The 13,074-nt window shown below is 39.8% G+C and overlaps 1 protein-coding gene across 26 annotated transcripts in view; it reads right to left on the bottom strand.

Annotated features, from left to right (window-relative positions):
• LOC111558426 (ankyrin repeat domain-containing protein 26-like) overlaps positions 1 to 13,074 on the bottom strand; it is a 204,820-nt gene that overhangs the window by 179,123 nt on the left and 12,623 nt on the right. For 23 of the 26 annotated variants that reach the window (XR_006593520.1, XM_045051579.1, XM_045051562.1 and 20 more), the window contains exon 5: positions 9,929 to 9,999. Coding sequence is in view for 25 of the 26 variants with exons in the window: in XM_045051579.1 (XP_044907514.1) it covers positions 9,929 to 9,999 (71 nt within the window). In the remaining variant the exon portion in view is untranslated. The remainder of the gene's footprint in view (positions 1 to 9,928; positions 10,000 to 13,074) is intronic. The other 3 variants (XM_045051558.1, XM_045051559.1, XM_045051568.1) reach the window with 1 other exon arrangement.

Below are 13,074 nucleotides of genomic sequence, written 5' to 3'. Positions count from 1 at the left end.
TAAAGCAGAGATAATACCTATCCTTCTCAAGCTATTCCAAGAAATAGAAAAGGAAGGAAAACTTCCAGACTCATTCTATGAAGCCAGTATTACTTTGATTTGTAAACCAGACAGAGACCCAGTAAAAAAAGAGAACTACAGGCCAATATCCCTGATGAATATGGATGCAAAAATTCTCAATAAGATACTAGCAAATCGAATTCAACGGCATATAAAAATGATTATTCACCATGATCAAGTGGGATTCATTCCTGGGATGCAGGGCTGGTTCAACATTCACAAATCAATCAACGTGATACATCACATTAACAACAACAAAAAAAAGAGAAGAACCATATGATCCTGTCAATCGATGCAGAAAAGGCCTTTGACAAAATCCAGCACCCTTTCTTAATAAAAACCCTTGAGAAAGTGGGGATAGAAGGAACATACTTAAAGATCATAAAAGCCATTTATGAAAAGCCCACAGCTAACATCATCCTCAACGGGGAAAAACTGAGAGCTTTTTCCCTGAGATCAGGAACACGACAAGGATGCCCACTCTCACCGCTGTTGTTTGACATAGTGCTGGAAGTTCTAGCATCAGCAATCAGACAACAAAAGGAAATCAAAGGCATCAAAATTGGCAAAGATGAAGTCAAGCGTTCGGATTTTGCAGATGACATGATATTATACATGGAAAATCCGATAGACTCCACCAAAAGTCTGCTAGAACTGATACAGGAATTCAGCAAAGTTGCAGGATACAAAATCAATGTACAGAAATCAGTTGCATTCTTATACACTAACAATGAAGCAACAGAAAGACAAATAAAGAAACTGATCCCATTCACAATTGCACCAAGAAGCATAAAATACCTAGGAATAAATCTAACCAAAGATGTAAAGGATCTGTATGCTGAAAACTATAGAAAGCTGATGAAGGAAATTGAAGAAGATTTAAAGAAATGGAAAGACATTCCCTGCTCATGGATTGGAAAAATAAATATTGTCAAAATGTCAATACTACTCAAAGCTATCTACACCTTCAATGCAATCCCAATCAAAATTGCACCACCATTCTTCTCAAAACTAGAACAAGCAATCCTAAAATTCATATGGAACCACAAAAGGTCCCGAATATCCAAAGGAATTTTGAAGAAGAAGACCAAAGCAGGAGGCATCACAATCCCAGACTTTAGCCTCTACTACAAAGCTGTCATCATCAAGACAGCATGGTATTGGCACAAAAACAGACACATAGACCAATGGAATAGAATAGAAACCCCAGAACTAGACCCACAAACGTATGGCCAACTCATCTTTGACAAAGCAGGAAAGAACATCCAATGGAAAAAAGACAGCCTCTTTAACAAATGGTGCTGGGAGAACTGGACAGCAACATGCAGAAGGTTGAAACTAGACCACTTTCTCACACCATTCACAAAAATAAACTCAAAATGGATAAAGGACCTAAATGTGAGACAGGAAACCATCCAAACCTTAGAGGAGAAAGCAGGAAAAGACCTCTCTGACCTCAGCCGTAGCAATCTCTTACTCGACACATCCCCAAAGGCAAGGGAATTAAAAGCAAAAGTGAATTACTGGGACCTTATGAAGATAAAAAGCTTCTGCACAGCAAAGGAAACAACCAACAAAACTAAAAGGCAACCAACGGAATGGGAAAATATATTCACAAATGACATATCGGACAAAGGGCTAGTATCCAAAATCTATAAAGAGCTCACCAAACTCCACACCCGAAAAACAAATAACCCAGTGAAGAAATGGGCAGAAAACATGAATAGACACTTCTCTAAAGAAGACATCCGGATGGCCAACAGGCACATGAAAAGATGTTCAGCGTCGCTCCTTATCAGGGAAATACAAATCAAAACCACACTCAGGTATCACCTCACGCCAGTCAGAGTGGCCAAAATGAACAAATCAGGAGACTCTAGATGCTGGATAGGATGTGGAGAAACGGGAACCCTCTTGCACTGTTGGTGGGAATGCAAATTGGTGCAGCCGCTCTGGAAAGCAGTGTGGAGGTTCCTCAGAAAATTAAAAATAGACCTACCCTATGACCCAGCAATAGCACTGCTAGGAATTTATCCAAGGGATACAGGAGTACTGATGCATAGGGCCACTTGTACCCCAATGTTCATAGCAGCACTCTCAACAATCGCCAAATTATGGAAAGAGCCTAAATGTCCATCAACTGATAAATGGATAAAGAAATTGTGGTTTATATACACAATGGAATACTACGTGGCAATGAGAAAAAATGAAATATGGCCTTTTGTAGCAACGTGGATGGAACTGGAGAGTGTGATGCTCAGTGAAATAAGCCATACAGAGAAAGACAGATACCATATGGTTTCACTCTTATGTGGATCCTGAGAAACTTAACAGGAACCCATGGGGGAGGGGAAGGAAAAAAAAAAAGAGGTTAGAGTGGGAGAGAGCCAAAGCATAAGAGACTGTTAAAAACTGAGAACAAACTGAGGGTTGATGGGGGGTGGGAGGGAGGAGAGGGTGGGTGATGGGTATTGAGGAGGGCACGTTTTGGGATGAGCACTGGGTGTTGTATGGAAACCAATTTGTCAATAAATTTCATATATAAAAAATAAAAAAAATAAAAAAAAACAAATTACACACACACACACACACACAAAACTGAGAACAAACTGAGGGTTGATGGGGGTGGGAGGGAGGAGAGGGTGGGTTCTGGGTATTGAGTAGGGCACCTTTTGGGATGAGCACTGGGTGTTGTATGGAAACCAATTTGTCAATAAATTTCATATATAAAAAAAAACCCATAAATTGGGAAAACTGGGAATAGAAAGGGAACATCTTAAATCTGATAAAAATCATAAAAGTAAAAAATAAATAAATAAAAATAAATGTAAACAACAACAACAACAACAACAACAACAACAGAACACGGTATCCACTGAAGCTACTCTTACCATATATTAATGCAAGATACAGTCACCTTGAACATTAAGATAGATATGAAAGTAACACAGTAGGGGTACTGTCTCCCATATGGAATTATATGAAAATGCATAAGGCAAAATACAAAAATACAAAAGTTACTTGTATACTTAGGAAAGAAAACAATTGGTGAATATGATCAAATATAACTATAAACAGGAATTCAGCACTATATGAATCAAACCTGGGTTTTGCATATAATTAAGAGATTTTATTCTAAAATAAATCAAAAATAATTATGTTGATCGTATCTAAGAATCATAATGAAAGCTTAATCACATCAAAAAGATTATAATGACCTAATACGGCCCTAGTCTTTGTTGTACAAATACCTACTTCATACGGATGATGAAACTGAAACCAGTACCATGGTAACCATATTACTTGCTAGTAAAATACAATTTTAAGACACCACCAAAAATTAAGTCAGGGCTATAATTCCTATGCAGAACAGATTTCATCCAGCAGGCCAAAGATGGCTACCCTCAGAACATCCTCCTTGAATGACTGGCCCTTGGTTGTTCCCTGGGATCTTGGACTTAAGGAAGGTTCCCACCATTTCCTAGCTGGTTAAGAGTGGCTCACTGTGCCTAAGTGCTGGTACAATCAATGTGCTTAAGGCCGTACACTTGATTGCCTTCTGGAAACCTGGGATTTTGGCACATGCTAAGGAGAAGATGCCTATGCGATTAGCGTTTGATGAAAACCTTGGGCACTGAGTACCCATAAGCCTCGTACTGGCAGACAACATTTCACTTGCGCTGTCCTAATTTCATGCTGGAGGAATTAAGCACATTCTGCTAACTCCATCGAGAAAGGATTCCTGGAAGCCTGCGCTTGGTCTCCTCTGGACTTCACCCCATGCACCTTTTCTCTGTGCTGATTGGCCTTCCTAGCCTGTCCCCGTACCAAACCACAGGCATGAGTACAACGATATGCTGAGTCCTGTGAGCTCTTCTAGTGAATAATCAAATCTGGGTGCCGTTGGGGAGCCTCTAACACAACTGCGTTATATGAAATTTTTATTATTTGGGTTGATGTCTTACACGTGGTTACAGTCAGAAGGTTATGTCACAGAATACCTGTCCTGGAATCTCTTTTTCTTGGTATTTGCCTAGAAAATTCCTCCATTCCTATATATCCATTTGAAGAAAGGTTTCAAAGGAATAGATGAAATCATGATGCCAGAAAGTGTGAAACAAGCAACACTCCTATTTTACTCAGAAAAACAAAAGAGAGAGAATCCTGGTGGTTGCCAGTAGGTTCTACCATATACAAGTTCCTCTCAAATATGAAAAATCAGTTCATTTTCTCCAACTCACTAGGACTTAGTTCATTTTTCTGGCAGATAGGAATCAAAGAAGTAACAGGGATCGTTCTAGAAAAAGCAGAACTATCAGACCCAGTATAAAAACATACTACCGATTATATTCTTTTTGTTTCGTTTCCTTAATTTCTTAGAAAATTAAAAATATAGTTCACCTATTAAAGGCAGTTATTGCCAAAATAATCAAAAAGTCATAATTACTGTGTCCAAATTGTCAGGGGAATTATCCACTCCACCCTGAAAACAGCAGATTTGAGCACTGAAGATCAATAGGACCCATTTGGGGGAAGGCAAAGTGAGTTATCTTCTATATAATTGGTTCAAAACTTGGTATTCCAATTGGCCACATATTCTTGTTAAGTCACAGCTTAACCAATTTGTGAAAAAAATATTAAAGCAATTCACTTTAAAACTGTACCCTACAAAAATTTCTACCTGACAATCCAGAAAATGCTTTCAATCTTGACAGGACATCACCACTGACACTATCACTATCACTATCACTATCATCACTATCACTATCACTATCACTATCACTATCACTATCACTATCACTATCACTGTGTGTACAGGTAGAAAGTCGTTTTGCCTAAGAAACTCATAAAGATGACACAAACTTGAGATTAGGTAGCCCAATGCCTTAGAAGGAAATATACATATATGTTCAACATGCATATGGTGGAAATGTACTCTAATAGTAGTAGATTCCAAGACAATTTTCCTTAGAGCTTTCTTTAGGGATGCAATTCAGAAAGGCAGACTAAAAGGAGAGATATCAGAAGAAGGCCAATCAAAAGAAAATAAAGAGAGACAGCACTAACAAAATACAGTCAGGTATTCAAACATAACAAAAAAGACACAAGCAAAAATAATCCCGTATTGACTTTTTTACTGACATCACTAGAATTCCCAAACTACGGAGAACTAGTAGATTCAGCGCATCACCTGACATTTTCTCCTTGTTATGATATTAGTTTTCTGCAATAACATATTGACACGAGGTCGTTTTCTCCAGTCTGCTGCTCTAGAAACTATTTCTGATCAAAACTTAAAGCGATTAAAAATACAGCTGTCTCGGGATTCCATTCCAGAGACAGGGCCTGACAGTGGCTTCCAGCTGTTGCTGCCAGATTTTTGTCCCAGTATTCATCCAGAAGAGTTCATCAAGGACTTGAGGAAAACCTCAAGTACTCCCACAAGCAGCAGGTAAGAACGACAACACTTTTCCTCACACTTGACTCCTAGGTTTTGACAATTATGGAAAAATGCTGGGCAAGTATACTCACCAGGCTAGACCATTTTCCCTTGACCCTGCCTGGGTAGGTGTTGCATTTACAAAAAGTTAGATAGGACCTTGGTTGATATGTTATTTGTCCACGTTTGGACACCGAAAGCACCAACCACGTCAATAAAAGGCCTTAACTCAAAAATTGTTCTTTTGAAAAGGTTACCACCAGAGAACTTTTAAAAGTTAAATCCAACTTTCTTTGTGGTAATTTGATAAAATACTCCTGCTTGAAGTTTTTGAAAATTTTCTCCACATCACTTCCTCTAATTCCTCGCCTACTTTTTCCCTAGCACTCCTCAGTCTTCTTTACTAACTGCCATTCTTCCATCCATCCTCTCTAAAATGGTATCCCCAGGGTTTGTTCACTGGCCTTCTCATTCTCCATGTTCTCCATCATGGACAAGCTCAATCTTTATCCAAGCTATGACTCTGCCTAATAATTCTCAGCAGATTATTTCAAATCTGCACCTCCAATCTTGAAGGTCTATCTCCAGCTGGAAACTCCTATGATTCAATTATCCAAATACTGAGAATATCCTACATGGATATTCCATCAAAGTCAACATCTACAGAAAACTACTGGTCTTCCTCATTCCTGCTGCTCTCCTCTGTTCATCTGATAAAGTCCTACTCATTCTTCATGTCCAATTCAAATGCTGGTGCACAACCTGGAAACCTCTGAATCTTCTGAGAGTTCTCTCTCACCCCCTAACTTTTTATATTCAGGAATCATAAACTCATATTAACTGTACTGTTTCTGTCTCTGCTTTATCTTTCCCCTGCTACTGCCCTAGTCAAACACGAGTTCTTAACTGATGATTTTCACAGGGGAAAAAAAAAGCCACCAAATATTATTGTTATTTCTTAAATGAATAAAAAATTTTCAGCAAAACAAATGAGAAAGACCCAAGGCCCAGAAAAAAAAATTAATGGAATAAACTGAACCCCCTGACGTTTTCAATCTACACAGCTGAAAGTTTCACAATGGACTAATACCAGGCTAAGAAAACAAGAGCTTCCTTTGCCTCCCAGTCTCTTTATGTGGTTTCCTATAACCTATCCTCCATATGAGGGTTCAGAAAACTACGGCCACAGGCCAAACACAACCTGCCATCTGGTTCTGTAAATAATGTTTTATTGGGGCATAGTCCCAGGTCTTCACTTACATATTGCTACGGCTGCTTTCACACTACAAGGGCAGAGCTGAGAGACCACATCACCTAAAATATTCACTGGCTCTTTAGGGAAAAAGGCTTGGTGATCTGTATTTTATGCCATAACCAGAGTGTCCTAACTCAAATCTAATCTTCTTAGTCTTCGGCTTCAAATTCTCCAAACTCCCTGCATCAAATACTGCCGCCTCCCTCCCTAAGAGCCCTTCCATATTCTTCATTCTTGCTAGAGAATCACAATTTTATTTGGATATTACTGTCTCCATACACAAAGAAGGTGGCCGCACCCTGGCTTCAAAAAGAGAAAGGATTATTCTAAGCTAATCACAGTACCTGATTTACCAGGGACCAGTTTAGGAGTGAGTATGTGATGTAACCTAGTCTTTAAAATGCTAGAGGAAGGCTACTGCAAGCCTCTTCCTAGTGAAAAGAAACACCTAAAGAAAAGCAGTCCTTCCCACCCACTGGATGTTGCCATGTGAGAGTATGATACCTGGAGCTGTCGCTAATTAGCCACCCCGGAAAGGAGAAATAAAAACACCACCAACTCCAAAACTGAACAAGAGACGACTGGGATCCTGATGACATCACCGAACCATCAAAACATTTCTGGTTCCTACTGTTTTCGTCGCTGTTAGAAGTCACCTATTATTTGCCGCTAAAAGCATTCTACCAAAGAAACTTCCCGAGACCTATCGGGTAAGATCTACTCCTTTCGATAGCACTGACAAACTTCCATAAGCTTGTCTTACCTACGTAGTCACCTCATTCCCAACCATTCCCATAGCACACGTTTTCTACCAGCAAAACCCAACTGCTCATAAATCCTGCTAAGTTCACTCGGACACCTTCGCCTCTGCACTGTACTGTACTGTACTCCGCCAAACACGTAATCGTGACAGTTTACAAACATTGTCAAACATACAAATGTTGGTCCTGCCAAACATTGTCATTCTGCCTCTCTACCTGGCAAACTGAACTACTCACCCTGCATGCTTACCGTAGATTCTACCCAGTCTTTGAAAACTCTGACTCCTCACCGTGAACTTACGGTAACTGGAACAAATGCCAATACAAAATAACAATGATAATTATAAACTCTACGAGACTCTGGCACCTAGTAAGCACTAAAGAGAGTAAATAATACAAATGACAGGGATAACAACAAACTCCTGGGGTGCAGAGACTGGTTTTTGAATGTTTGTATTCTACAACAGGATAACACTTAGTAGCTAAAAGGCACTTAAGAGTGACTTGTGAAGTGAACAAATGGACGTGAATAAAAATGATTCCTTTGAAAATTATTTTTAAAAACCACAGAAACTTTTCTGTTTCAAAAACCGCAGGGACAGCTCTATTCTCTTATGAGCACCTTCATGATCCAAACGCTGTCTGCTCGATCTTTGCCTTTGCTGTAACTTCCAAAACTAACTTACAGAAGGTCTTTGGTAACAGTCTACCAGGTTAAAGCTTTCTTCCTACTTTTCAGATTGTGCAGTGCACTAGGTGCCACAACTAGGGAGCAACAGTAGCATTTTGTGTGTGTGTGTGTGTGTGTGTGTGTGTGTGTGTGTGTGTGATTGTGAAACATCTTTGTGCTTTTATTATAATTCCTGGAGCCCAAGTTGCCCTATTTGAATACTTATGAAGATAAAATTTTGACTAATGGCAACAGAGTATCTTATTCTAACAAAATTACACTGTCGTGACAATTCTCCAAGAAACAGAAGAAAACATTGTTCTAATGAAGTCAACATATCTCATTCTGGATTTGTTGTTGTTGTTGTTTTTAAATGTTTATTTATTTTGAGAGAGACAGAGCATGCATGTACAGGGGAGGGGCAGAGAGAGAAGGAAAAGGGAAAATGCCACACAGGCTCTGAGCTGAGCTGTCAGCAAAGAGCCCGACAGAGAAGTCTGACACAGGACTCCGACTCACCAACTGTGAGATGATGACGACCTGAGCTGAAATCAAGAGTTGGACACTTAACTGATGCAGCCACCCAAGCGCCCCTCTCTTTCTGTTTTGATTTATGAGGAGTGAAGTTGATAATGGTGAGACCTTGGTACAATATGTGAAATAACCTATGCCTCTCAACAAGGCATTGCTTTTCTTCGGTACTACTGGCAGCTATCTGTAAAAAACAATCTCATTGGCATTGCTGCACACTAGCTAAGTTTTGCAGTTCTTATGATTTGCCATTTGTTTATGGTACCAGGAAAGTACTGTAGAATTCCCAGTTTTAGGGCTGGTTAATTTTTTTTTCAACGTTTATTTATTTTTTTGGGACAGAGAGAGACAGAGCATAAACAGGGGAGGGGCAGAGAGAGAGGGAGACACAGAATCGGAAACAGGCTCCAGGCTCTGAGCCATCAGCCCAGAGCCTGACCGCGGGGCTTGAACTCACGGACCACGAGATCGTGACCTGGCTGAAGTCGGCCGCTTAACCAACTGCGCCACCCACGCGGCCCTCGCTGGTTAATTTTTTAATGAGACAAATCACTAGGTAACAATATTTACTAAATATAATCCATTTGTAAACATTTTATAAAAGATCCATTTTTATAGCAAGTGTAATTTGTTGTAATATGTTTATGGAGGAAACATAAAACCTACTAACTTAAAAATCTTTTTTCCTCTGGGCACCTGGATGGCTCCGTTGGTGAAGCATCTGACCTTGGCTCAGGTCGTGATCTCGCAGCTCAGGAGTTTGAGCTGCACATTGGTCTCTCTGCTGTCAGTGGTGGAGCCTGCTTTGGATCCTCTGTCTACCTCCCTCTGCCCCCTCTCCTGCTCGCTCTCTCTCTCTCTCTCTCTCTCTTTCTCTCTCTCTCTTTCCCTCTCAAAATTAAATAAACAGTTAACAAAGCATTTTCGTATTTATTACACAAAGATGTCACATGGTATTTTAGGGGTCATGACTAAAATAATGAATTTGTTCTCAGATAATACTGCCTCATATTTTCAATTACCTACAGTTAACTTCTTAAATCATTCTGAACATTGGACTCTAAAGAAAGAAATTAAGAAAGAAAATGAATACACATGCAATTTACACATTGGTGTTCTTTTCTCCATTGTTCTTTCATTATCAAAACACCCTTACTCTGACTTTACCTATGTTAGGACCACCAAGAGCAATTCACTATGTAAAGTCTTACCTGGATTGCTACTTTGCAAAGAATTTTTAAGCATGATTTCTTCTTTATGGTGGCAAATTATTTCGTCACTGCTATGTATAAAAAAGGGTGATAAATAATATTACTATTTTAATGCTGATATGAAAAACATTTACCAAATACATCAAATTCTTAGAGTATTTTAAATAATATCAGAGCAAATATCAAAACTTGAATTACCCCATATACTTCAAATTTGTACATTCTAGAAGCCTTTCATTAAGTCTGTACTTAAAGAAGAAAAAAACAGGAAGATGAACCAGTCATGAATTGAGGGCATTCTAGCTTAGTCAATGAAAACTAGCTGGCCCGGGCACCTGGGTAGTTAAGCGCCCAACTTTAGCTCAGGTCATGATCTCCCGGGTTATGGCTTTGAGCCCCACGTCGGGCTCTGTGCTGATAGCGCAGAGCCTGGAGCCTGCTTCGGATTCTGTGTCTCCCTCTCTCTCTGCAACCACCCCCCACCCCAGCTCATACTCTGTCTCCCTCTATCAAAAGTAAATACACATCAAATAGTAATGAGAATAATTAGAATTCGCTTGCCAGAATGGAAAGGGTTTGGAACTCAGAAGTCCTAGCTCTATAACCTATAGCTATTTGTTCTTGGAGAAGCCACTTCTCTTTGGCTCAAAATCTCCCTCTATAAAACAAGGGAAATTACTGCCTTAGTTTACAAGGTTGATAAGAGGATTTAATGAGATATTATACCCAAAACATGGCCTCTCAGGCCATGGCCTCTTAGGTGATGCTCATTACTCTGGGAAGGGCAAGATGAGACCTTCCATGACCTCAGAAAAGATGCTCCACAGGATTTAAAGTGGTGGTCCAGGGGCACCTGGGTGGCTCAGTCCGTTGGGCATCCAACTCTTGATCTCATCTTGGGTATTGATCTCAGGCTCATGAGTTCGAGCCCCATGGTGGACTCCACGCTGGGCATGGAGCCTACTTAAAAAAAAAAGGCAGGGGTACAGATCTACTAACAAAGGAGAAAGGGAAGTCCGATCTCTTCCTGCAGCATCATTTGAACCTCTCTGACAGCTTAGAATGGTCCCAACTAACATCTTCTGGCCAAAAAAAAAAAAGACAAACAAGATCCGCAAAGGGTAACTCATAAGGAAAGTCTAGGCTAAGATATGGGTTCCACATAAGGTCTTTGAGCGTGGAGGGACAGGGGTGTATGGCGAAAGCCAGGAGGCCCAGCTGCCCCAACAGGGTGCTGGTGCTTTGGGATAGCTGCTGAGCATATGTGCATGTGCAGTGAACAAAAGAAACTTTGTAACTTTGAAATCTAAGTGTGGATCACCATGAACACTGAAAAATCTGGATCAGCAAGGGAATCCTGGGAGCAAAGGTCAATCACGACCAGACTGCAGCACCAGTTTCAACAGCAATGCCACAGAAACAGAATCAAAGAAAACTGTAGAATGATCAGATGCCCTTTTGTCCCCTCCAAATGACTTGTGAAAGAGGACTGTCTCTTTGGTCTTAGGGTGCTCCTTAGGTTCTTGTAAAATTCAAGGGACAGAGTACAGGAGATAGCCCTCAAAGGAAAGTACAGGGTCTTCTACAAAACTGAACATTTCAGGACCCAGGTTACTAGTTAGAAAACGCAGAGATGTAACATTATTTGTGCCCCATGCAGAGGGGTTATACTTGAAATGAAATGCATAATCCTGGACGATAAAGGTCTCAAAAGTCCAGAGATAAAGAATCCTGCACACATTCCTACTTCCAACTAGTCTAGTCCTTTGCTTGATTTCTGGCTCATGTTGTGGACTACCCGACTGCCATTCCCAAACTGCCTGACCAAACTACGAAATCCCATCTGTTCCATACGAAGATAACAGTTACATTATTTTAACACTCAGTTTAGTAATAACTAGCATTTTAATACAAACACTTACAGATTAAAACCCTTAATATTAGCATATTCATCTGTAGCCCATCCATATACATCGTGAGGAAAAGGGTCAATACCTTGCTGAAGAAGAAGCCTGACTACATTTGTTGCGTCATAATTTACAGCAAGCATGAAGGCTGTTCTAAAATAACAGAGATAACTTCACTCTTAGGAATCTAGAGTTATTGAAACAGCTAATTTGATATGCTGTATCAGGTTAATATCTTGCCTATCTGTTCAGAATCGACCATTTACATGTTTCAGTGTTCATCTTTGTAAATGATCTCCAAGGCCAAAATGAAGGGACAAAAAGGAAGCTTCTTGTCCCACTTGGGTGATGTATTATAGAGTTGCTAATTTTAAGTCCTTTGATAAACAAGAAACTATGCTGAGGTCACTTATCCGAATAGGTAAAGATTTAAAAAAAGAATTCCCCATGTCTTCCTTAATCTGATACAGTGCACTTCAAAGCCATGTAGAGGTCAAGTAATTATAGAAACTATCTGCAGGCTTAAAATGATAATATTTTAATGCGAATGCTAACAAAATAGGCATAATTATAGTTAAGGATGCTGATAAGCCTATGGTAGGCGCTAAATTAAATGCTATGTATATAAAATATTATTTACGCACAACCACCCTTGAAGGATATATTATCATCATCCTTTTCATATCAGGAAACATAGTTAGTGATGATACGTAACTCTCCCAAGGTCACAACACCTAGCCAGTAGGAAAGCTATGAATCAACTTAGCCTTGTGTGAATCTAAAGCACATCTCTTCCTTCTTTATCACCCACCTATAACTTATCCTCATGAAAGGAAAAGTCTATTCAGTTAAAGTTATCTTTCATCTTTCTACTCCTGCCAATTAAAAATAAAATCAAAAGTACATATACTGGACATGAAAAAGGGTAACACCTGATGAGACCTGGTAATAGCAATAAATCATCACTTAGAGATCACCTAACGACATCAGTATTCCTCAAAAAAGAAAAAAAAAAGCAATTTAAAGAAAAGTGTCATCCAGAAGACCAAACAACTCCTATTTATGTTTAATACGCATCTTTTTTTAAACATTTATTTGCTTTTGGGAGACAGAGCTCAAGCAAGGGAGAGGGAGAGAGAGAGAGAGGGATACACAGAATCCAAAGCAGCTCCAGGCTCCGAGCTGTCAGCTCAGAGCCCGACGTGGGGCTCGAACCCACGAACCATGACACCATGACCA

Source organism: Felis catus, assembly GCF_018350175.1.
Source record: "Felis catus isolate Fca126 chromosome D3 unlocalized genomic scaffold, F.catus_Fca126_mat1.0 chrD3_random_Un_scaffold_47, whole genome shotgun sequence".
In the NCBI taxonomy this organism is placed as follows: Eukaryota; Metazoa; Chordata; class Mammalia; order Carnivora; family Felidae; genus Felis; species Felis catus.
This window is presented reverse-complemented; position numbering and strand designations above follow the sequence as displayed.